The following is a 25201-nucleotide window of genomic DNA, read 5'->3' as shown; positions in this document are numbered from 1 at the left end:
CTTAGGTCATAGGCAGGGAGGTCAATACAATAAAGAAGCTATGCAACAGCACCTAATTTATGTATAACTTGACTGCCACAAAATGGGGCCAACAGTGTATGAAACATGACTATACGGTAAGAAATTTGTTTTTTTCCCCCAGTATTATATATTTCTTGCCTTGTAATGACACAATATGAGGATGTGGTTACTGTGTTGTATTTTTAAAATACATGTATTTTAGATTAAATTAAAATATAACTTTACCATTTTAGTTTTAATGAAAATAGTATATATTCTATGTTTTTAAAAAAAAAAAGATTTTCCAAAAGTAAAAAAAAAAAAAGCGTATATAAAGTAAAAGGTCACACTTTCTATTTCACCCTGTCTCATTCCCTGGAGATGTATATCATTCCAATTTTCTGTAACTATACCCACTACACACCTTTTTTTTCATAGTCTATATACTGATCTGCAGTTTCTTTTTCACTCAAATTGCTTTTCATATCAGTTTATAGATCTACCTTATTCTTTTTAACATAATGTGCCAATTTTGTGTATTTAATGTATAAGTAACCAATCACCAGTTGATGAACATTAGATTGCTTCAAGGATTTCAATATTACAAACATTGTTGCAATTAACATCCTAACACATATATCATTTTCACAAATGTGAGTGTATCTGTAGATGGAATTTTCAGAAGCTGAATTGCAAAGTCTAAGAGTATGTACCTTTTAAGTATTAATAGTAGATGTTGCCAAATTATTAGCCTAAAGATTTGGACCAACTTACATTCTAATCAAGAGTATCTGAGAGAGCCAATTTCCTCTCACCTTCCTAACATTATATCCATTTTTTTAAAGATTTTATTTATCTGAGAGAGAGAAAGGGGAGAAGAGGGGGCATGAGCAGGGACAGGGGCAGAAGAAGAAGCAGGGAGCCCAACAACTGAAGGCTCGATCCCGGGCCCTGAGAATCATGACCTGAGCAGAAGGGGACGCTTAACTTACTGAACCACCCAGGCACCCCACATTAATATCTTTTTAAACTGATCTTTGTCATTACGCTCTACCTATCACAAATCCTACCAACACAGAACTGAATCCCTGGTTTTCTAGACAAAAATTCATTTTCATTTTAAACCTGGACAAAATATTTTAGGAATGACTATAGAGGGGATCCCTAGGTGGCTCAGTGGTTTAGTGTCTGCCTTTGGCCCAGGGTGTGGTCCTAGAGTCCCCAGGGATCGAGTCCCACATCCGGCTCCCTGCATGGAGCCTGTTCCTCCCTCCACCTGTGTCTCTGCCTCTCTCTCTCTCCCTGTGTCTCTCATGAATAAATGTTTTTTAAAAAATGACCAAAGAAATTTTATTCTCTCATCTGCATTTAAAGATATTTCTCAGGTGCCTGGATGGCTCAGATGGTTCAGCGTTCTCAGCTGCCTGAGTTGTGGGGCTTCCTGCTCAGATGGGGAGCCTGTTTCTCCTTCCCCTCAAACCGCCCCCCCCCCGTTCCTGTGCTTTCTCTCTCAAATAAATAAATCTTTAAAAAAATAAAGATGCTTCTCATTGCTGTTTATCATTACTTAAAAGGTGCCTAAAATTGGCAAAATTTCAACAGGGCCCATTCCCTAAGAGCTTCTGACTCACAAGATACATAAGCTAAAACTAAGAATGGCAAAGAAGTAACACATTCAAAGTGAGGGCCTTTAACTTAGATCTACTTCAGAAAATCTTTTTTTGTCTTACCACAATCCAAGCTTGGCAAACCATTTCTACTACATTGAACCTATGAGTAAAACGTTCACTCTTTTATAATACTCCAAATTGCCCTCCTCCATCCCAACTGCAATGAAGTTGTATTTATGTCTCTTTGAAATTAATAGTTTACAAAGGTTAGGGAATGGGTATTGTGGACAGTTTCACAGTAGTTGTTGTTGTTGTCAGCTCCTGAAAAATCAAGCAGCTTCTCTTTTGTCCTCATCTGATCTTATTCCTTCTAATATGGCAACTGCATTCTACTCTTAGGCCAGTCTTTTCCATCAAAATAGAAACTCCAAGCTTAAGAAGAAGTACATTAATTGAATTCTAATCAGCAGTCAAAACACAGAATAATACAGAATCCAGGTCTGAACAGATAAGCTATGCCTTACTTCACTTTCTAGAGTATAAATAGCTTTATCAAGTCATCTGAAGTCCAGCTAATATGCTTTGTTAGACGTTTGAGAAATGCCAACTCTAGCTGTATACCTTAGACCTTGATTTCTTTGTCTAGTAGATGAGGATTTAAATTCAATCAGGCTTTTTCCAGTTCTTAAATCCTATTATCTTATTATCTCTTGAAATGTACATTCTCTTGCCAGCTCAAATCTTTTTATTTTTAGGTTCAGGCTGAGTTTTTTTCTCACCTGGCTATTAATAAATGCTTCTATTCTGTTTTCCACCCTTTACTGAACTACCAGTTTGCTATTTGTCTAATTGTCCTCCCTTTCTTCACTCCAGGCTTCCATTTGATTAATATTATTTTGATGGGAGGAGCTATGCATGTGTGGGGACAGGGGTTATATGGGAAACTGTACTTTCTGCTCAATTTTACTGTGAACCTAAAACTGCTCAAAAAATATGTGTTAAAAATTCCGATACAGAGAGGTACCTGCCCACATGTAGGTATTTAATAGCTAGTGATTGTGGTATAATTCAAAAACTCTGACAATTCACAGTGGGAGTAAATCATTAGAGTAGGGTAAATCATTAGTCTTCAAAGCAGTTAGTAGGTGAAGCTAGATATGCAGTATGTGGGTTGTGATCAAGATTTAGATAAAATTTTTTGCTTGGTTGGTCCTGATGCAACAGTTAAGATTTTTAAAAATCCCAATATTTTCCTCCAAAAGGATTTGAAAGCTATAAAATAGCATTTGGCCAAAAGTTTTTCGGCAATTATATTCACCTACTGGCATGCTAGGGGTGGGGGCGGAATCAAATCTGGGTTTCTTTGAAAAAGGAAGGAAATTCATATAAAAACAGAGGAAGTTGAGAAGTTTCTCACTCAGGTCTATCTAACATCTTCTCACTGCCCTGTATTTGGTATAAATGTTGCAAATAATTCATTTTAAAATTTAATCATTTTCTGTGTGCAAGGGACTGTGCTAAACCCTAAGGTATACAAAAAGGATTCTTTTTAAAGCTCTAGGAAGTACTATGATCAAGACAAATATAGTATATTATAGGAACTGAAAATAGGGAGAGTCCAAAATAAAGGAATGGGGGAGGGAGGGAAGACTTGGGGGATGGGAGTCTTGAAGACAAAGTAAGAAATCAGCCATTCATTCACTCTTTCAACAAGTGCAAAGTGCCTAGTATATAGCAGGCATTGTCCTAGGTACTGAAGATATGGAATTAAACAAAGAAAAATTCCTGGTCAGGGATGCCTGGGTGGCTCAGTAATTGAGCGTCTGCCTTTCGGGGTAGGGCCTGATCCCGGAGTCTGGGATCTAGTCCCACATTGGGCTCCTAGTGGGGAGCCTGATTCTTGCTCTGCCTGTGTCTCTGCCTCTCTCACTGTCTGTCTCTTGTGAATAAGTAAAAAAAATCTTTAAAAAAGAAAGAAAGGAAGAAAAAATCCTGGTCTTATTAAACTTACATTTTAGTGGAAAAAGAAAGACAAAATAAGTAAAATAACGGTAAGTGCATTGGTAACAAGTTCTGTGGAGAAAAACTTCAGAGAAAGGAGATAGGAAGTGTTGCTATTTAAATAGCATGAAGATGAAGGTTGCTATTTAAAATAGAATAGTCAGAGAGGAGCCAAAGGTGATATTTAAGCCAAAACCTAAAGGAGACAAGGGAGTAAACCTTGTGGATATCCTAGGCAACGAGGCAAGAGCATCCTGGCAGGTATAAGAATCAGTAAGGAGCAAGTGTGACTGAACACTGAGGGAACTGCTTAGAGGCACATCCTCCAGGAAGACTTTGGCTTTTACTATTTAGAAAATGGGATGCCATTGTGGGATTTTGCATAGAGAAGAGATCTGTCACACACTTTAAATGGATCTCTCTGATATGTTGAAAATGAACTGGAGTGAGAAAAGAGATGAAAGGGTAGAGACAGAGGGGTGTCTGGCTGGCTCAACTGGAAGAGCATATGGACTCTTGATCTCCAGGTTGTGAGTTTGAGCCCCACATTGAGCAGCATGGATTTTACTTAAAAAGAAAAAAGAAGGGAAGGAAGGAAGGAAGGAAGGAAGGAAGGAAGGAAGGAAGGAAGGAAGGAAGGAAGGGTAAAGATGGGGAGACCAGTTAGGCTACTGCAGATTTCCAGGCAGGGAGGGTTAAGGGGTGAGAAGTTGAGTCCAAGATAATATTTGGAAGGTAGAGCCAACAGGATTTATTGATAGACTGAATCAGAATGTGTCATAGAATAACCACTTCCAAGTTGGTGGCTTAAGTAACTTGGAGACTAGAGTTGCTATTCACTGAGATGTAGAAGATACTAGGAGGGGCAGGTTTGTGGGGCAAGTTCAGGAGCTCAGCTTTGGAACTTTTACTTTTGAAATGCCTATTAGACATCCAAGCAAAGATGTTGAATAAAGAGTTAAATATTTGTCTGAAGTGAGAAATGGTTCTGGCTGGAGATATAAATTGAGGAGTCATTAGAGATTCATGATATTAGAAGTCATGAGACTGGATGAGATCTCCAAGGTAACTGGGGCTTCCAACATTAAAAGTTCAGAAGTGGGAAATAGCAAAAAAGACTGAGAAGGTGAAACCAGTAAGGTAGGAAAGCAAAGAAGAGTGCAGAGTGAGAGGTGCCTGGGTAGCTCAGTCAGGTGAGTGGCCAACTCTTGGTTTCAGTCGTGATCTCAGGGTCAGGATTTCAGGGACCTGGGACTGAGTGCCACCTTGGGCCAGCATGATCCTTCTCCTCTCCCTCTGCCCATCCCCCTCTAAAACAAATAAAACTTTAAAAAAAAAAAAAAGAGGAACGAGCATTCTAGGAGAGAAAAAAAGTGTGAATAAAGGAACAGAGTAGAACTCAAAAGATAAACAGCTCTGCCTCATCAGAAATGCCCTTTATACGAACAAAAAGCTAGCTACTAACACAACTGAAAAATCAAAATGCATGATTAACTAGCAAAATAATAATTTTCACTTCTTTTTAAAAAATATTTTATTCATTTACTCATAAGAGACACAGAGATAGAGAGGCAGAGACCCAGGCAGAGGGAGAAGCTGGCTCCTCACAGGAAGCCTGATGTGGGACTCCATCCCGGGGTTCCCGGGTCTCCCAGGTCTGCTGGGTCACAACCTGGGCTGAAGGCGGTGCTAAACCGCTGCTGAACCACCCGGCTGCCCAATAATTCTCACTTCTAACACTTGGTGAGAATTATAAGAATTTGAGGAATGGTTTCAGGTAGATTTTAAGAGCTTGGTTGTTTTACATCAGATTACTATTCTGTTATGATCTCTTTGATCTCTCAATAGACAATACTTGTCAGGAGGTTCTGGGGACAATAGGCACCCTTAAAATTTGTTCTAAAAGAATGAATTGAATTAGGTTAAAGTATGATAATTAATAGTTGAAGTTAGATTTCTACCTGTGCATGAACTTCAGGCTGGATGTCACTCAAGAGAGATTGTTTAGGCCCACATATTTTTGTGTACTTTAGTAAGTAATACTGACATCCTAATTAATTAATGCCAAAGTTTGAGGGAGTACCCAATAGATACTAAGATTGTCCCCAGAAATTCCACAGGGAAAGGGTTCAATTTCCCCCACTCAGAAAAATTCTCTTCTTTAGTAGCTCAGACCACATCCAGACTCATGGGCAACCTTTCCAAAATACAGTGCTAAATTAGCCTAAATCTTCTAGTTTCTGTGGATATGGAACAAAAACAAAGGTGGGCAGGCTTAAATTCTAATTATAGGTCGCTGTGTGCATTTATTAACTGCACCCAATCTTGCATTATGCAAACATTAATATAAGGATTTTCTCCATCTTCAATACTCCATCCCTCATTGATCTCAAACTTTTACATTATTCTGAAGGACTTAGATCACTAAGTGTAATTACATGCTAGTACATACATATTTGTTTCTACATGTGAGTGTACCTGTGCCATTGCATGTGTTTCTGATTTTTATTGCTGCACAAGAAATTACTCCCAAAACTTAGTGGCATAGAACATATCTTGCTTATGAATCTGCCATTTGGGCAAGATTCAGCAAAGATAGCTAACCTCTGCTCCATCCAGTCAACAGCAACAGCTTGAAAGCTAGGGAGTGGAATCCTCTGAAGGCTCACTCACTCACATACTTGACAATTGGCGCCTGTTGTTGGCTGAGACCTCAGCTGGAACTGTGGGCTGAAACAACTACACATGTAATCTGCTTCCTCTTCCTTCATAACACTGTGGCTAGGTTCCCAAGGTGTGCAGTGTCTGCATACATTCATGGAGTCGGGGGAGGGAGTAATCAGCTTAAGTTGTGTCACCTTTTATGACCTAGCGTTGATGTAACACAATGTGATTTCTGCTGCACTCTAGTCATTGATGTGGTCACAAAGTTCTGCCTAGGCTCAAGGGAATGGCTATCCCACAGCCTGCCCTCCGGTCACAAGGACTTCTATTTCTCTTGTATGCAATATACATTCACCCCCTTCTCCCAAATCTGCATTATGATATCAGGTTCAAGCCTGGACTGTAGGATCTCATCACTGAGATCTGATCCAGGTGTGAATGAGGCTCTTTGGGTGTGTTTCATCAAATATAGTATCTCTCTCTCTCTCTCTCTCTCTAAGATTTTATTTTTTTAAGTAATCTACACCCAACGTGGGGCTCAAACTCACAACCCTGAGATCAAGAGTCTCATGCTCCATCAGCTGAACCAGCCAGGCACCCTCAAATAGAGTATCTCTTGACTTGAATACTTGTTCCTTAGTAAGTATTCACCAGGGTTACTTAGGGGGAAGGGACCATGATGATTGAAACTTACATTTTTTTTAAACTTATTTTTAAAAAATTTTATTCATTTATCTAACAGACAGAGAGAGGGAGCACACAAGAGGGGGAGAAACAGACTCCCCTCAGACCAGAGAGCCTGACAAGGGGCTTGATCCCAGGACCCTGGAATCATGATGTGAGCCAATGGCACACGCTTACCTTACTAAGCTATTCAGGCACCCCTGAAACTTACTTTTAAATGGTTCAGGTAAAAAAAGTTTTTACACACACAATACACACATTTCTAGACTATATATGTTGTATGTACATATATGTGTAATGTGTGTGTGTGTGTAGAGAGACAGAATGGGAAAGAGGGAGAGTGCTATGATAAAGCAACTTGATTAAAACATTAAGAAATGAATCTGAGTGTGTACAAGTATTCTTTGTTGTGTTTTGGTTTTTTAACAACTTTTCTGTAAACTTGAAGTTATTTCTAAGTAAAAAGTTTTTTCAAGGTGATGCATACAACATAGGTCCTGAGCATTAGTCTTTTGATATTTTTAATTCCAGGGACAAGTCTTAAGTTGATGTTTATATTAACTTTTGGGGGTTGAGAGAAGACCTTTTAGGTCTCCCTTTGCCCAGATGCCTATGAGAAGGCACTATAACTTCCTACTTTAGCCTACCTTCCTCCACATCTCATTTCCTTAAAAAGCTGGTCTGGAAAAGATCCCTTTCTGAGAAGGGGTTTTGGCCATGCGGAAACACAGCTTTTCAATGGTCTTTGTGTTACGTAGCATGCCAAAGGTATCTGTAAGTGTGACTTGGACTTATTTAGAGAAATTGTAGAATGATGCACATCTGCCTCAAAAGAGACTGAGATTAGCTCCCTTGAAGCACCACTATTGTGCTCCCGGAGCACATACTCTAAAAATAGTGGCTGCCGAGAAACAATCTTCTCATGTTTCCAGTTTGAAAAAGACACTTAAATAGAAAACTGGTCTTTTTAGCCAGTGCCACAATCCCCAGACAAACAGAGAATAATCACTAGTAGGAGTCCCAGTTTAGAATGTACAAGCCGGTCATTTAACAAATTCATTCATGGCCATCATAGGCTTATTGGCTGCCCAGAAAACACTTACCAGGTTGACAATAATCTTAGTGCTATCACTTCAGTTGTATGTGTTTTCCTTTCTTATGTAAGTATTCAGGACAGAGTTCTGCACAGAGGTGCACTTGATCTCTATATATTACTATTGCATAAATGAAGCATCCATGAATAATTATCCCAGAGGGCAGACCTGAAAAGGAAGTCAGGTTTGATCCTACCAAAACAGCCTAATGGAGAATGTCTTTCCTGGTACCAGGTTCCTGGAATGTGAATGTGTCTCTTTTTTTGTAGGCTAGCAGAACCTAGAGAAAAGGTGTTTTTGTTTCTTTCCTGAGGTGAATAAATGAAGATTCCTTGAAATGTACTCTGTCAGGTGGCACAAATAAGCCATGTAATTATATTCCCTTAAACAGAAAAGCTAAACATAAGAATATGTGGGTTCCCTGGGTCAGACCAAAGGCCATGTAATTCAGATGTAATTTTTATTTTTTTTAAGATTTTATTTATTTTCTTTACAGAGAGAGTGAGAACACAAGTAAGGGGAGTAACAGAGGGAGAGGGAGAAGCAGGCTCTCTGCTGAGCAGGGAGCTCAAAGTGGGGCTCGATTCCAGCACCCCAGAACCACAACCCGAGCTGAAGGCAGAAACCCAATTGACTGAGCCACCCAGGGGCCCTCGGATTTTTTAAAATAAACTTTTTACTTGGAAATACTTTCAGAATTACAGACAAGTTGTAAAGATTATATAAAAAGTTCCTGTATACGCCTTACTCAACTTCCACTATTGTTAACATATTCCCATGCTACTTTTGTCAAAACTAAAAAAATTGACATTAGTATATTATCTAAATTCCAGTTTTGCTTTGGATCCAATAAAGTTAATTTTTTATTCCAGGATCCAACTGAGAGTACCACATTACATTTAGGTGTCATGTCGCCCCAGTCTCCTCTAGTCTGTGAGAGTTTCTTAGTCTTTCCCTATTTTTATGACCTGGTCAATCTTGAGGAGTTCTGGCCAGATATCTTGTAGAATTCTCCCAATCTGACTTTGTCTGATTTTTTCTTATTATTAGATTGGGATAATTTTTTTTTTTTTTAAGAATACAGCAGAGATGGGGGCACCTGTTTGGCTCAGTAGGTAGAGCATGCAACTCGATCTCAGGGTTATGAGTTTGAGCCCAGTGTTGGGTGTAGAGATTACTTAAAATAAAAATCTTAAAAAACAACAATAATATTGCAGAGATGAAGTTCTCTTCTTTTATTTATTTATTTATATATTTATTCATGATAGACACACACACACAGAGAGAGAGAGAGAGAATGAGAGAGGCAGAGGGAGAAGCAGGCTCCATTCAGGGAGCCCGACCTGGGACTTGATCCCTGGTCTCCAGGATCATGCCCTGGGCCAAAGGCAGGCGCTAAACCACTGTGCTACCCAGGGATCCCTCTTCTTTTTCTTTTTTAAGGATTTTATTTGTTTATTTTAGAGAGAAAGAGAGTATGAACGGGGAGAGGGGCAGAGGAGGAGGGAGAGGGACAGAATCTGAAGGAGATTCTGAGCGCAGAGCCCTATCGACCTGGGACTCAATCTCATGACCGAAGATCATAACCTGAACCGAAATCAAGAGTCGGATGTTTAACCAACTGAACCACCCAGGTACCCCTGAAGTCTTATTCTCATAACACATCATATATGGGAGTACATGATACTCACATGACATCATTGGTAATGTTAACCTTCATCACTAGGTTAATGCAGGCTTCTCCACTATCTGTTACTGCCATTCCATTTCCCTACTCTCTCCTTTATTTTTTTTTTAAAGATTTTATTTATTTATTCATAGAAACACAGAGAGGGAGAGAGAGGCAGAGGCACAGGCAGAGGGAGAAGCAGGCTCCATGCAGGGAGCCTGATGTGGGACTCGATCCAGGGTCCCCAGGATCAAACCCCAGGCTGCAGGCGGCGCTAAACCGCTGCGCCACCGGGCCTGCCCTACTCTCTCCTTTATAATTTTTTTTTTTTAATTTACGATAGTCATACAGAGAGAGAGGCAGAGACACAGGCAGAGGGAGAAGCAGGCTCCATGCACCGGGAGCCCGACGTGGGATTCGATCTCGGGTCTCCAGGATCGCGCCCTGGGCCAAAGGCAGGCGCCAAACCGCTGCGCCACCCAGGGATCCCTACTCTCTCCTTTAGATAGCTCAACTTTTGTTGGACATCACAAAACATTTTGTAAGAGAGTAGGGTAATTGTATAAGGGCCTTAGATTTTATGGATTTATCCAGAACATTCCTAATTCCAGCAGGAGTCGAAAAAGACAAAACTCTTCTCAAAGTATATAGGAACTAGAGGAATATAGTCTCTGAACTATAGGAATAAGCCAAAGTGTATTATATTAATATCCACTGGTTAAGCAGTGGAATATTACATAGCTATATAAATTTCAACATAATTGAATGTAATCCATTGGCAACTAAGACTCCTAGCTTTTTAACATCTAGAGGAAATTGGTTTGGGTCACCAATCTATAAACCATGGAAGTCTAAAGTGAGTCTCCAGTTTTCTCTACAAATTCCCAGGAACTGATGTCATCACAGTGGTCATTTCTGATCGTGTTTCTTCCCTTTGCCCCATTTTTGCCTCTGTACCATATCTTGTTGCTGCTCCTTATCTCTCACTGGCAGCCTGGGCCCAAAATAGGATAGCCTGGCTTCTCTTTGCTTCATCTCATTCTAAAACAGACACAAATCTAAAGCTGTTGAGTAGGGTAGACACAGAGGGTCCTAATGAAATGTTGCATCTCATACCTTATGGAAAACGGATACAACCCATATTCATCCTGTGGGCCACTCTTCCCCAGGCATGCCTCACTGGAAGTGTCATACCCAGCTACTGAGCCTCCACCTCATCCCATGGTGACTCAACTTCTCATCATCTTATCTCTGTAGTGCTCCCCTCTCTCTTCCTCTGGCTTCTGACATCTTTTCTAGGTCAAAAGCAAAACCAAAGGCCAAATTCTTCTCATTTTCTCTTTCAAAGCAGCTTCACTACCTCTTTTTCGTAGTAAGGCTCCTGCCTTGGCCTCAGATCTTACCTTATGCCCTCAGCTAGTGAAGTTGTTTCCTTTCCTAAAAGTAATTCTGATGCTCACTGTTAAGATAACATTTTCTCCATTTATCATGGGAACAGCCATCCATTCATTCACTTACTCAACAAACATTTATTGAGCTCCTGCAATAGAGATTTGGAGGATAGAAAGCTAATTTGAGCAGGATTCTGTCCTCAAGGAGCTCATGGTCTACAGTGAAAGGTAAATACTAGCCAGACACTTCTTATGTGTCAGGCACACTGATGGGCCCTTTCTGTTTTTTTGTTTGTTTGTTTTATTTATTTTTATTTTTTAAGATTTTATTTATTTATTCATGAGTGACACTCAGAGAGAGAGGCAGAGACATAGGCAGAGAGAGAAGCAAGCTCCATGCAGGGAGCCTGATGTGGGACTCAATCCTGGGACTCCAGGACTACACCCTGGGCCAAAGGCAGATGCTTAACCGCTGAGCCCTGATGGGCCCTTTCACCTGAAGAATTTAAAATTTAAAAAAAATTTTAATTAACATACAACATTGTATTAATTTAAGGTGTACAACATAATGATTTGATGTATGTATATATGCTGAAATGATCACCACACTCAATTTAATTACCTCCATCAACTTACACAATCAGAGGCACCTGGGTGGCTCAGTGGTTGAGCAGCTGCCTTAGGCTCAGATCTTGATCCCAGGGTCCTGGGATTGAGTCCCGCATCAGGCTCCCCGCAGGGAACCTGCTTCTGTCTCTGCCTCTCTCTGTGTGTCTCTCATGAATAAATAAATAAAATCTTAAAAAAAAATGCTCTGAAGTTATGTTTGCCATTCTGTGGTGTTATTTTGATATCCTGATATTTTTAAAGCACATAAAGCCCCAATTAAAACACTGCTACAAAAAAACCACAACCAAAACAAAACAAAAAAACCCAAAGTAAAATTAAACTAGGGCTCCATAAATGGAAAACTATAGTAAACAGCAGATAAGAGTGAAGAAAAAGGAACCAACTATTTTTGAGAAATATTTTGAGAGGAGAGAGATGAAGAGACGCTCCTGATCAGCATACAGAGAGGTACTATATCCTGCCAAGGTGAGAGGGAAAGGTGTCACGCCAGTAGGCTCCATCCTGACAGGCTCTTACCCTCAGATTAGTGCAGGAGGAGCTTCCTTCCTACTGGTGAGGGAAGGGCGCAGGCTGCTGGCAGGGGGTGCAATACTTCAGCTTTACTGGACAAAGCAAGGATCTCACTGGCCTTCTCCTCAGTCACTGGTTTCTTGAGTCAGGTCTGAAATATGGTTAGAAAGACTTAAAAACCCCCTTGTCTTCTTCCTTTATCCTGTTTCTCTCTAGATCAACTGTGTTTCTGGCATTTTTCACATTACCTCCATTTGAGAGCTTCCATGAGCTCAGATGTAAAGACCCACCTGAAAACTACTGCTAAGAAGTAGGTTAGACCTCTTAGATAATTGATTCTTAACCTCTTTAGGGCTACAGACCTCTCTGATCACCCGATGAAGACTATGATTCTCCACATAGAACTTGCTAGTTAAGAGTTTCAAAGGGTTTATTGACTCCCTCAGGCCTATCAGTGGACCTCATGTTAAGAGACTCTGTCTTGGGTAGTGATAAGAGTCCCTCCTGGCCTTAGATTAGGGATACCTTGGCCCTCAGCTGGGAACTGTCACATTTCCTCCAGACCCAGCACTTCAGCTATGGTAGGAATTTGAATGGCCCTCCTTTTCTTGGAGACTTGATACAATTCTAATTGGATAATTCAGAGCAAGATCAAGAGGTTTCTTTTGGCAATGCTAAGATACTCTTGGATTTCTTATTAAAGAAAGGGATAGAGAGAGAGTTCTTTAGGGGAATAAAAAGTCTGAGTCACTCTTAAACCCAGAGAGAGATATGGAAAGAGATCTTCAAGTCTATGAGGGGAAGTGTAGGCAGTAGATGCCAAGAGTCATTTTCCCTGTCCACTGAATTTAGGGCATACAACAAGATTTTGGTCACTAGAGGGTAGGGGTGAGACATGATCATTATGAAACTGGCCCATACCATCAAGGAATATACCAACCTTCATAGTGGAGGGTCAACAAATTAACATCCTCAACCTCACCTTCTCCAATGCACCTGCCTGAGGTACATGGCACATAGAGGTTTTTTTTTTTAATTAAATATTGGAAGAATAACTCAGTTCAATGAGTTGACTTGCCCTACCCTGTCACTTTATGCTAACCAATTGGATTTAGAAGAATGTCTCCCAAAGGCAATGGATTTTTGTTTTAATGTTGAGTGTTGAGTCATTCCTAGCTGCTGGTAGGCTCAATTGTCTCTTCAGGCTACTCCCTATGGTTGATAATAAAACCATTATGGGAATAGGGCAGGCATCTGGAGTCTAGAACTTGTTGGAGGCTCTGGGAGGGAAAAGGAGAAGTGGAGTGGGATGAGGGAGCAGGCAGGGACAGATAAACTTTGAAGCTCTTAGTTTCTCCTTCTGAATCATAAATGTTATTTGGGGCAGGGGGAGGAATAGGTATATAATATCTATATCTATATTTAACTCCTTGTTCCTTTTTTCTACTGTTTTCTTCCAGTCTTGGACCATAATCATGTCGACTTATCTGAGTTATAGTATAATACTCTTTTGTGTTGTGTTTTTAAACTTATCATTATATAACATTTTTAATGATGTTATTTATTCCTTGTGAGTAACTTTTAAAAACAGACTCAGCTCTCCTTTTTTTTCTGACTGTAATGTAAAGCATATTCATTATTTTTAAAAATGCAGACAATATGCAAAAAAAAGTGAAAAATCACCCTTTATATTTTGAAGTGTACCCTTCAAGCCTTTTTTCTTTTTTTTTTTAAGACTTTATTTATTTATGAGAGACACAGAGAGAGAGGCAGAGACACAGGCAGAGTGAGAAGCAGGCTCCATACAGGGAGCCCGATGCGGGACTCCATCCCGGGACTCCAGGATCATGCCCTGGGCCGAAGGCAGGCGCTAAACCACTGAGCCACCAAGAATCCCCCGAAGCCTTTATTCTATGCATATATAAGTACATACTTTCAAAAATGGAAACATACCACAAATGCAGTTTTGGTTCTTGTTTTCCACATCATTCAGTAGAGACATAAAGTAGTAATGCAAAAAAAATATTTTAATAATTAGTATTTCAACAGTATTTTTAAAATTTATTTGCTATTTAGTAGAGCAGTATTTTTTTAAAGGTTTTATTTACTTATTTATTCATGAGAGACACAGAGGGAGGGGAGGCTCCCTGCAGGGAGCCGGTTGCGGATTCGATTTCCGGCCCCAGGAATCACGCCCTGAGCCAAAGGCAGACGCTCAACCGCGGAGCCACCCAGGCGTCCCAGTAGAGCAGTATTTTTAAGTATTGGTGTTCGACAGTTTACTCACCCTTTCCTACAGATGACACTTCAATTGTTTCCAAATCCTCACCACTGTAATAGTCCTAAGAAATACATCATCCTTCCTTAGGACCAATTCCTAGAAGTAGAATTTGTGGGCCCAAGGGAATGTACATTTAACAATGTGCATCGCTCCCAGTAGAAGTGTGTAAGAGAGCCCCCTTTTTCCTTACTCTTGCCGATATAATTTTCCTTCCTAACAGCGGCAAGATAGTCCGGGTGTAAAGCTCAGACGAGAGAGCTTCCAGTTTGGAGGAAGCCCCCACCACCCCAGCGCTCCCCAAGGTCCGGGCCACAGGGTCCCTGTCATGAGCGGGTACCGCCGCCAGATGGCAAGAGGGAGGCCCTCGCGGGGCGGGGCGCGGCGGGGCGGGGCGCGGCGGGGAGCCCAGCCAGCTCGGTGGGCCCAGCGGGTCCGACCCAGCACCGGCGGAGGCAGGGGGCCGGGACCGCGGGCCTGGAGGACACGAGGCCAAGGGCCAGGACGCGGAGCTCAGCGTCCCCGCAGAGAAGACAGAGTCGAGGAGGCACCTCCCGCCGTGCGCGCTGAGGGAGGTGGCGAGCGGGCGCCGCGGCCGCGTGGGGGGGCGAGGTCGCGGCGGGGGCTCCGCACCCCTGAGAGCCCCGAGAACCTCCCGGCTACTCCGGCGGCAGCAGCGACTCTCCCGGCCTCAGATCCCGGGAGGACGGCGTCGGGGGGACGGGCGAGAGCAGCCTGGATCCCACCCAAAGCCCCGCGCCCCACTTGGTGGCCGCGGACCTAAGGCAGGTCCCCCGACCTCGATGCGTCTCGGCTCCTCTTCTGTGAAACGGGATCGCCGCTGGCACCCACCGAGGGAAGGCTGCTGTGAGGATTAATTGAGATAACACAGGGTAGCTTGTATTTTTTTGCACCCTTCCTAAAAACACTACCACCCCTCAACCGGCTTACTAACTTCCGGGAGGCTGCAGAGGAGCAAAAGATCCGTTTCAGGAGAGACGTACTGTATTCCATTTTCTCCGTGCACTTTCTAGGCCTTTGTCCCCAAGCTAGAATGAAATGTTAGAAACCATGGCTCTCATCTCGGGGACCCCGCGGTGCACCCCAGGAGTCACGGATGATGCACACGCAGGAGACTTATTTCCAAGGTCTTACCAGGGTTCACCACCACGGGCCTCTGACAGTTCTCCTGGGAGAGGGGGTGCCAACTCCCACCCCCCTGGCCAGCGGTGAGCTCTGACAAAGTCCTGTGTCTACCCAGCACATCCTACTCACTTCCCCAGTCGGGTTCCCAGTTGAAGGAGTTGGCTGGTGGCCACCCCTGAGAATGAGGGTTGGGGAGGGGGAGGGGAACCAGGCTCTGTGTTGGCAGTTGCCATGGTTTTGCTCTGAGTTCTGGAGCCAACCTGCCCACTCCCTGAGACACTCAGGTCACAGAAGCAGTAGGTCAGAAGCCTGAGGGAACAGAAGGAGTGCCATTCTGGAGTCCACCAGTGCACCTGTTGAGATGGGGGCCTCCTGTGGGCAAGGGGCTGAAGGGGACAAGCCACTAAAGGTGAAGTAGGGCTAAGGATGTGAGCGAGAGAAGAAAGGGGAGTCCTGGGTGGGGGGCTGGTCTTGGAAAGCAGAGAACATGAAACTCAGGGAAGAAGATGGAAAGATGGTGATATACACGAGTCAGCACGAGACAGAAAGAACAAGAGGATGTTAACTCATTCAAACATATTTCTCAAAGGCATAGATTCCTGGCAAAATGATTGTTGGTTATGGAGACAAAAGTGCTCATATGTGTCTGCACATGAGTGTGTACACTTGCCTTAGGGTCTGCGTGCATGGTCGTGTGGTGTGAGTGGTGTATTGGTGGAGTCGATCCGCCAGAGTCCCTCCTCTCTCTGGGGCCTGGAGCAGTCGAACTTCCATACTCTCTCCGTTGACCTCTCTCCCTTTCCCTGGTCTCCACCTCCAGAGCGATCTGGGCCTGGATCTTTCTTGTTCCCCCTGAACACAGGCAAGAGGGAATTAATGCTTATTTTTCTGAGAGGCTTTTGAAAGGTCGGGTACAAATCCTACTGTGTCAGTCTAATCCTGTGCTCTGACTGCAAGTATTATTTCACAGTCACTTTGTCTTCCTTAATTTTTAGCTTTTTTCTGGCCCCACTTTTGCTGTCAGAAAGCTTTTTCTCATTACCATCACTGTCATGTGCTTTTCGGAGTGCCCATTACCATGGCTTGATGCTAGAGGTTATTAAAGGCAGGCCTGGGACTTGGGCACTCACTAAATGTTTGCTGAATGAAGGAGTAAATGACTCCCTGCTCATTCCCCTCAAGGAGTTCCTTAAATCTCTTGGTGCCTCAAAGGGTTCTTATCTGTAACCAGGGATAAGGATATCTCACTTTGCAGAATTTGTGGGAGAATAAAATGAGTTCATGTTTATCAAGTGCTTTGCAAAATTAGCTACTATACTGTGCTATAATTATTATAAAAAAACGGGTAGGGCATTCTAGGTTTTCTAAGCAGGGATCTTCAGGAATGGGTTTCTTTTTTTTAATTTTTATTTATTTATGATAGTCACACACAGAGAGAGAGAGAGGCAGAGACACAGGCAGAGGGAGAAGCAGGCTCCGGAAGCCCGACGTGGGATTCGATCCCGGGTCTCCAGGATCGCGCCCTGGGCCAAAGGCAGGCGCTAAACCGCTGCGCCATCCAGGGTTCCCAGGAATGGGTTTCTTTGTGAAGGGCTTGTTTGCCTCAGGGCTGGACCAAGGAAGAGGTCCTAGAGAAAAGGGAGAAGGGCTTTGGCTGGAATTTGGACCACTGGTTGCCTAGCACTGCCCCTCAGGAGCACTCACTTAAACCCCGACCCCCCGACTGACCACTGCCCCCTGCCTCCTCCCAGGTGACAGATGTACACCTCTTAGAGAAGAGCTCCAGCACCAACCGCACTGGAGACTCACTTGTATGCCATGCCAAGGGCCTGGGCCAGGACACCTTCAAAATTGTGAGTAAGGGACTCTGTCCCTCCTCCCTGTCCCTCCCCCAGAGACAGAAATTGGAAGGCCTCACACCCATAGTCTACTGTCCACTTGTCGTGCTTTTGGGAAGGAAGTGGGGTAAGACCTTGACTAGAGCCTCCTTACCTAACTCACTTAACAATTCCTGGCCCAGAAGGGCTGCTGGTTACCTGGGACTCCCCATCTGCCTCTTCTTCTCTCCTATAGTCCCTCACTTCATTTGTTGCTTCCTCAGTGTAAAGAATATCTAAGGCCACTGAAGAAGTTCCTGCGAAAGTTGCACCTGCCCAAGGACCTTCCCCAGAAGAAGAAGCTAAAGTACATGAAGCAGAGCCTGGTGGTCCTAGGGGACCACATCAACACCTTTCTGCAGCACTACTGCCGAACCTGGGAAATCAAGCACTGGAGGAAGTAGGGCGGCCTCCTTGCTCTTCCCACTATACCCCTTCCTGGGTCATGCCCCACGCACGCCCTTCCATTCAAGAACACACCTCAGTCAAAATCTCTGAGTCCTTCATCTTTATGTGAAAGAGTCAGGATCCTGGAGTGAGCATGGTGAAAAAGGGGTGGAGAGAACAGTCCTTTAGTTATTCAGGGCAGTGCTGATTCATGGCAGCTTGCATACACAGTGGACAAAGAACTCTCCTGACCCTGTGGAGAATAACCTCTGATGGAACAACTGCTGTGTGGTGTGGGTGTCCATCACCAGGATGGGATATTCAAGGTTTAGCAAATCTCCATCTCTCCATGTGTCCAACCAAATCCAAGGAAGCAGCATGTGACCCATTTCTCCCTGGGTGGGTCCTGAACACAAGACAAATACTGAAGGGCAAAGGGGGCTGTGCTCTGCCTCCCTTAGCTGTGGTTTCTCCCCTGCAGGATGCTCTGGCGATTTGTTTCTCTCTTCTCAGAATTGGAGGCAAAACAGCTTCGCAGGCTCTACAAGTACACCAAGAACAACCAGACGGCCAAGCTCCTGGTGAGGCGCTCAGGAAAGCTCCTCCCGGGCCCAGCTGAGGGTTGGCTGGTGTGTTCTTGGATTATGGGGGGAGGCCTGGGGCTGAGGGGGCCCTCTGATACCGCCAGCATCCCTCTGCTCATTTCCACACTGCCTCAGGAAGACCCCACTACCCCTATCTTTACCAGGGATCAAATGGGGCTGAAGAGGGCAGAGGCTTAGCTTCATGTTCTTGATACATATTCACTCTCCACACCTACACCCTGATGGTAACAGGTGCAGGGACATTCCCGAGGAGCTATGGGTGGGGATCGCAGAGTCGGGGCAGAAGGGCACAGCCAGCTTGGGGAAGACTCCAACGACTATCAACAGAGCCTGGCCTGGCTTTGTTCAAAAATAGTCACTCTCAAACATTCTGGTCTCAAGTCATGGTCACCCTCTTAAAAGCTATCGAGAAGCCCCAAAAGCCCAAAAGCATTTATGTTGGTTATATCTATTGATATTTGCCCTAATTGAAATTGAAACTAAAGAAAAAATTCAAATATGTACTTACTAATCCATTTAAGAATAAAAACAAGGAGCCCATTGCATTTTAACATAGATAATTTTTACAAGAAATAACTATATTTTCCAAAACAAAATTTAGTGAGCGAGAAGAGTAGCACTGTTTCACATTTTCGCAAACTTCTTCAGTGTCTGTCTTAGTAAAAAATAATCGTTTCTGCAATTTCTTAAGATCAGTGATTTGATTGGAAAAAAAAAAAAACTCAGCCTGTACAGATAGATGTATATTTAGAGATGAGAGGAGAATTCTATTAGCCTTGTCAGATAGTCGTGGATATTTTTCCTTGATACCAAAACTCAGCAAGTGGCAGCTACTTAGTAGCAATGTGGAATCTGAAACCAAATCAATGGGGAAGACACAGGTGGCTCAGTGGTTGAGCGTCTGCTTTCACGCTCAGTGCCTGATCCTGGGGTCCTGGGATCAAGTCCCACATGGGGCTCCTTGCAGGGAGCCTGCTTTTCCCTCTGCCTATGTTTCTGCCTCTCTCTCTCTCTGTCTCTCATGAATAAATAAATGAAACCAAATCAATGAATTTTAAAATATATAAATATTTTTAGTTTCATGTTTACAGAAAATATGGGTAGAAAGTACAGAGATTTCTCATCTAATATCCCCTCCTGCTCCCATTATTAGCATTTACATTAGAGAGGCACATTTATTACATCAGTGAGCCAGTATTGACACATTATAAAAGTTCACATTATTAAAGTTCATAGTTTACATTAGTGCCCACTCTTTGTGTTGTACATTCTATACTTTTTTTTAAAGATTTTATTTATTTATTTGATAGAGATAGATAGCAAGAGAGAGCACTAATGGGGAGGAGAGGGAGGAACAGTCTCCCTGATGAGCCAGGAGCCTGATGTAGGGCCCCATTCCAGGACCCTGAGATCATGACCTGAGCCAAAGGCAGACACTTAACTGAGGCACCCAGGTGCCCCTTATAGGTTTTGACAAATGCATAATGACACATATCCACCATTACAATATTATACAGAATAGTTTCACTGCCTTAAAAACCCTTTGCTCGACGCATTCACCCCTCCACTCTTTCCCTTCAAACTCCTGGCAACCATTGATCTGTTTACTGTCTCAGTGTTTTTGCCTTTTCCAGAATGTCATACAGTTGAAATCATATATAAAGTATATAGCTTTCTCAGATTTTATCAATGACCTCTTCACACTGGGTTACGTTAGAATCCATTGGTTTCTCTCTTGCACTTTGAATAGACCCCACGTTTCAGGGGGTCAGTGAGGTAAAAATATTTCAGGGGCCCCCATGGGTTCACAGAGCACACTTTGAGGATCACTAGTTCAAAATAATAATCATAGGTAACAGTTTCTATGTGCCAGGCACTTTATGTTCCCTCCTGTAATCTTCAAAAGTAACCCAACATGGTAATTAGAATTAGTGTCCACAGTGTGTAAATGAAGATGTCAAACGCAGAGAGTTAAAGTAACATAACCCAGACCACATAGCAAATGGAGGGAAGATCTGGGTTCAAATGTAATCTGGCTCAGAGGAAAGCCCTGCTCTAACTACAGCACCCCACTCTAGCTGTGCAGCTTTAACCAAAGCCTTCCCCGCTCTGGGTCTCTGATTTTTCCTCTGAACATGAATGGGTGGATCGTTTCAGTGAATCTTCTGAATATGAGGTGTCATTTTAGTGATTTCTCGATTTCACTGGCCAGGAAAATTTCAAAAAATATTTTTAGGCTCTCAATTTTAATTTTGCCAAGGACTTTTATTATTATTATTATTATTAAAGATTTTACTTATTCATTAATGAGACACAGAGAGAGAAGCAGAGACACAGGCAGAGGGAAAAGCAGGCTCCCTAGGGAAGCCTGATGCAGGACTCAATCCCAGGATCCCAGGATCATGACCTGAGCCAAAGGCAGATGTTCAACCATTGAACCACCCAGGTGCCGCTGCCAAGGACTTTGAAACAAATACCACTGTTTCATTACAAACAATCACATGAGACACCATAACTCTAGGCCAACAGACACATGAAAAGATGCTCAACATCACTCAACATCAGGGAAATACAAAATTACAATGAGATGGCACTTCACACCTGTCAGAATGGCTAAAATTAACAACACAGGAAAAAAGAGGTGTTGGTGAGAATGTGGAGAAAGGGGAACCCTCTTAACACTGTTAAGGGAATGCAAACTGGTGCAGCTACTCTGGAAAACAGTTTAGAGTTTCCTCAAAAAGTTAAAAATAGAGCTACCCTACAACCCAGCAATTGCACTACTGGGTATTTACCCAAATGATACAAACAGTGATTCAAAGGGGTACCTGCACCCCGATGTTTACAGCAGCATTATCAACAATAGCTAAATTATGGAAAGAGCCCAAGTGTCCATTGACTGATGATGTATATCTATCTATCTCACAATCTCAGCCATCAAAAATAATGAAGTCTTGCCATTTGCAATGACGTGGTTGGAGCTAAAGTATATTATGCTAAACAAAATAAGTCAGAGAAAGACAAATATCATGATTTCACTCATGTAGAATTTAAGAAAACAGATGAAAATAGGAGAAGGGGGAAAAAAAGAGGGAAACAAACCATAAGGGACTCTTAATTATGGAGAACTCTTAACTATGGAGCTATAGACAAGTATAGCAACCGAGAGTTGCTGGAGGGGAGGTGAGCAGGGACTGGGTTAGATGGGTGTCAGGTATTAAGGTATTGTTATGAGCACTGGGTGTTTTATGTAAGTGATGAATCACTAAATTTTACAACTGAAACCAATATTACACTATGTTAACTAAATTGAATTTAAATAAAAACTTGAATCAAATAAGAGAGGCCCTATATATAACTTTAAAAAGAGATGGGGGACATATATCAAAGTAAGGAACCACCCAAGAAGACACAGTTGGCAGCCTGGCCTGCATGTCCCCCACGGTCCTTTCTCTTCCCCCATCTGTGACTGGTTCCTTCCGCTGGCTAGGCAGGGGTGAGGCACAGCCAACCACAGTAATTTCCTAACAAGGGCAGGGCTGGGCCTCTGGAAGGTGGAGCTGTCTCTCCTCCACACTCTCCTCAACGTTATGGGGTTATGGGCCCGTTGCAGGTGGCGGTCTGCCCCTTGGACGCCCCGGAGAGCTCCTTGCTGGCGGACCAGGAAGACAACCTGCCCAAGCTCTACAGTGCCTGGGGGCTGCACAGTAACATCAGCGGCATGAAGGAGAGGCTGTCCAAGATGCAGGCTCCCCACGGAGAGGCCTCTCTGTTGGGGGAGCTCACATCCCTGACCCGGGTCAGGAAAGGTAATGCCCTTAAGTTGGGGGCGCACCTGGAGGAGGGGCCTTGCTGTAGTGCAGCCAGATGAGCTCCCCTTTCCATCTTTACCCTGCATTTCCCTCTCTATTTCTCCTTCCCCCTCTGCACTTTGTTTTCTCTTTTTTTGTCCCCCTCCCTGCAGGTATGCTTATCATAAAAAGTTTGCAATGTATAGATAAGCATAAGCCAGGAGACAGGAAAAGTCACCCACCACTCAAAGGCCACAACTGTTAAGAGTTTAGAGTTTCTTTCAGCGTTCTGTAGGATTTCCCTCCCGAGGCCTCCATACATACCATTTTGGATCCTGCCTTTTTCAGTTAAGGATTCAACTTAACTGAAGGTACTTTCCTGTAGGACTGGAAGCAGAGACCGTTTCTGGCAGCCAAGAGTGGGGATTCTCAGGAATTGTCCCAGCAGTGGCAGCATGCCCACTCTCAGTGTCAGGTGGGATATGGGCTAAGGGAGCGGTTCATTCCACAGTGCGGAGAAAGTCAGATGGCATGGCCTTCCCAGCAGCCTTGGTCTCTGCCATGACTGCACTGCTTGGCCCTCTGGATAGAGGCTGTGGGGTTAGGGGACAGAGATTCTTCAGGGAGGGGTCCCAGCCAAAATTGGAACCTATGAAGTCCCCTCCTGTGCACTGATATTGGAGCCACGTACTCCTTACTCTTCTGGATCTGGCTTCTGGGACTACAGTTAGCTAGCTGTTCTTGCTTAGCTACTGGGGGAGGAAGTGAAGGCAAACTGGCCTAGAATCTTAAAATGTGTTCCTAAATTGGCCCTAGGTGTTCCTCTGAGAGGCTGACTGGACTGATGCAGGTCAGCAGCTCTCTGGGCCTCTGCCACCAGTCACAGCTACCCCAAGTGGAATAGCAGGAGTGAGAACAAGGCAGGGGCAGTGGGCATGAGTTAGACAATTCCTAAGGCTCAGAACCCCCTCTGGGCTCTGTGAGGGCCCTTGGCCCTGCTGCCTACAGTTTAAATTGAGGAAGCAAAATATACAATGGGATGAAAGCCAGTCCATCCTTTTTAAAAAAAGATTTTATTTATTCATTTATTTGAGAGAGACAGAAATCATGAGTGAGGGGGGAGGGGCAGGGGGAGAAACAGACACCCCATGGAGCAGAGAGTCTGACGCAGGGCTCAATCCCAGGACCCTGGGATCATGACCTGAGCTGAAGGCAGATGGTTAACTGACTGAACCACTCAGACACCCCAGGCCAAAGTCATTCATGAATCAGATAAAGAAAGTGAGCTTTGGGCTTTGGGGCCAGCCTATCCCCATACCAGGTGCTTGGTATCTCTTTATTTACCTAACCCTAACCCCTGCAGCATTCACAGGAGATGGGTATTACTACTCCCCTTTTACAAACGAGCAATCCGAGGCCATAGGGCAAAGGGTAGGACAGGCTGGTTAAAGGAGGTTACTCTGGGACAGGCTTTAAATAAAGGGTAAAGGGGGTGCCTGGGTGGCTCCATGTTAGGGTCTCTGCTCAATTGGGAGTCTGCTTCTCCCTCTCCCTCTGCTCCTCCTCTCCCCCCTTCCTCTCCCCAATCCCTCTCCACCCTCACCCCCGCCCCCCCCGCCCCTGCTCATGCTCTCTCGCGCTCTCTCTCTCTCTGTCTCTTTCTCTCAAATAAATAAATCTTTTTAAAAATTTAAAAGATCAAAGATAAAAAAGAAAGGGAAAAGGAGAAGGGGAAGAAGGGGGGAGGGAGGGAAAGAGGAAAGGTGTGTACAGAGGTGAGGGGTGATGAGCACACAGTCTGGGCCTGGAGGTGAATGGAAGAGCAGGTTGCAGAAGTGCAGGATGGGGAATAATAGGAAAAAGCCTTGGGTGGGTTTTTATGTAATTCTTAAAATAACATTTTGTTCCTAAAAACATAAGCATAGCATAGAAAATAAGATAATATTGATAAGTAAAAACAAGAATATATAAACATCACATTATCCTCGCTACTGCTAGCACTTTCCCGATGTTTTTTTTTATGCATGTCCTGGGAAGTAGGGCATGAAATCTGAGCTGGGTGTGGGGAGGACTCAGAGTCAAGAAATGTGGTCTAGTCCTGACTGTGCCCCAACTTGCCTAGGGCTTTGGGCTGGGTGGACTCTGTGCTTAGGTGAGATCCCTCATCTGTAAATGGGGGTGATACCATCTTCCTACGCTGCAGGGTTCCTGTGAGGAAAGAGGAAGGGACTATGTTGCAAGTGAAGATAACATTTTGTTGCTCTTCCTTTCTGTCCCTACCACACCCCCTAAATGTCACAGGCTGAGATTCTCTTACGATTTGTGATGTTATCAGGACTCTTTCACCTTCCCTTTTCAGGTTCTCTAAGGAAACTTCCTCACAAAACAAAGCCCAAGAGAAAGTGGATTAAGGAAGCCCCTGAGACCCCGGAGACCTGCCCATAAGAACTGCCAGCCTGGACAGAAGGCCAGCGTGTCCTGGCTCCCAGACCACTTATCTTCAACACCCCTGCATCCTGGGGGCTGGAGACCAGTGGGGGGAAAGAAGAAAACTGTCTTTGTCAAAAGGATGCTCAAGTCTTAGTTATATAAAGGGGGCAGGAAATAAACATCCTTTAAGACAATTCTACCTTACTTGGCTAACAATCATCATTCATTCATTTTTTAAATTTTTATTTAAAAAAAAGATTGTATTTATTTTTTCGACAGAGAGAGAACACAAGCAGGGGGAGTGTGAAAGAGAGAAGCAGGGGCTCGATCCCAAGACCTGAGCCGAAGGCAGACACTTAACTGAGCCACCAGGCACCCCCATTCATTCCTATTTTAATTTATCAAAAAAATATTTACCAGCTACCTTCTGAGCG

The 25201-nt window shown here is 43.6% G+C and overlaps 1 protein-coding gene across 1 annotated transcript; it reads left to right on the top strand.

The window, feature by feature from the left end:
• The first annotated feature begins 43 nt into the window (after positions 1-43).
• Positions 44-24971, top strand: CHCT1 (CHD1 helical C-terminal domain containing 1). Its single transcript, XM_055329611.1, has 6 exons — positions 44-116; positions 17429-17530; positions 17779-17954; positions 18423-18522; positions 22160-22355; positions 24697-24971. Exons 1-6 carry the CDS (start codon positions 60-62, stop codon positions 24780-24782), a joined length of 717 nt encoding a protein of 238 aa, XP_055185586.1. The 5' UTR covers positions 44-59; the 3' UTR covers positions 24783-24971.
• The last annotated feature ends 230 nt before the right edge of the window (positions 24972-25201 follow it).

Source organism: Nyctereutes procyonoides, unplaced genomic scaffold (genome assembly GCF_905146905.1).
Source record: "Nyctereutes procyonoides isolate TBG_1078 unplaced genomic scaffold, NYPRO_anot_genome, whole genome shotgun sequence".
NCBI classification, from domain to species: Eukaryota; Metazoa; Chordata; class Mammalia; order Carnivora; family Canidae; genus Nyctereutes; species Nyctereutes procyonoides.
The sequence above is the reverse complement of the archived record's forward strand: the minus strand, read 5'-3'. Positions and strand labels throughout refer to the sequence as shown.

Coding starts and splice junctions, on each gene's coding strand:
- CHCT1 (XM_055329611.1), top strand. CDS start 60: ATGTATAACTTGACTGCCACAAAATGGGGCCAACAGTGTATGAAACAT. Junction 117..17,428: donor GTATGAAACATGACTATACG/GTAAGAAATTTG, acceptor GCCTCCTCCCAG/GTGACAGATGTACACCTCTT. Junction 22,356..24,696: donor CCTGACCCGGGTCAGGAAAG/GTAATGCCCTTA, acceptor TTCCCTTTTCAG/GTTCTCTAAGGAAACTTCCT.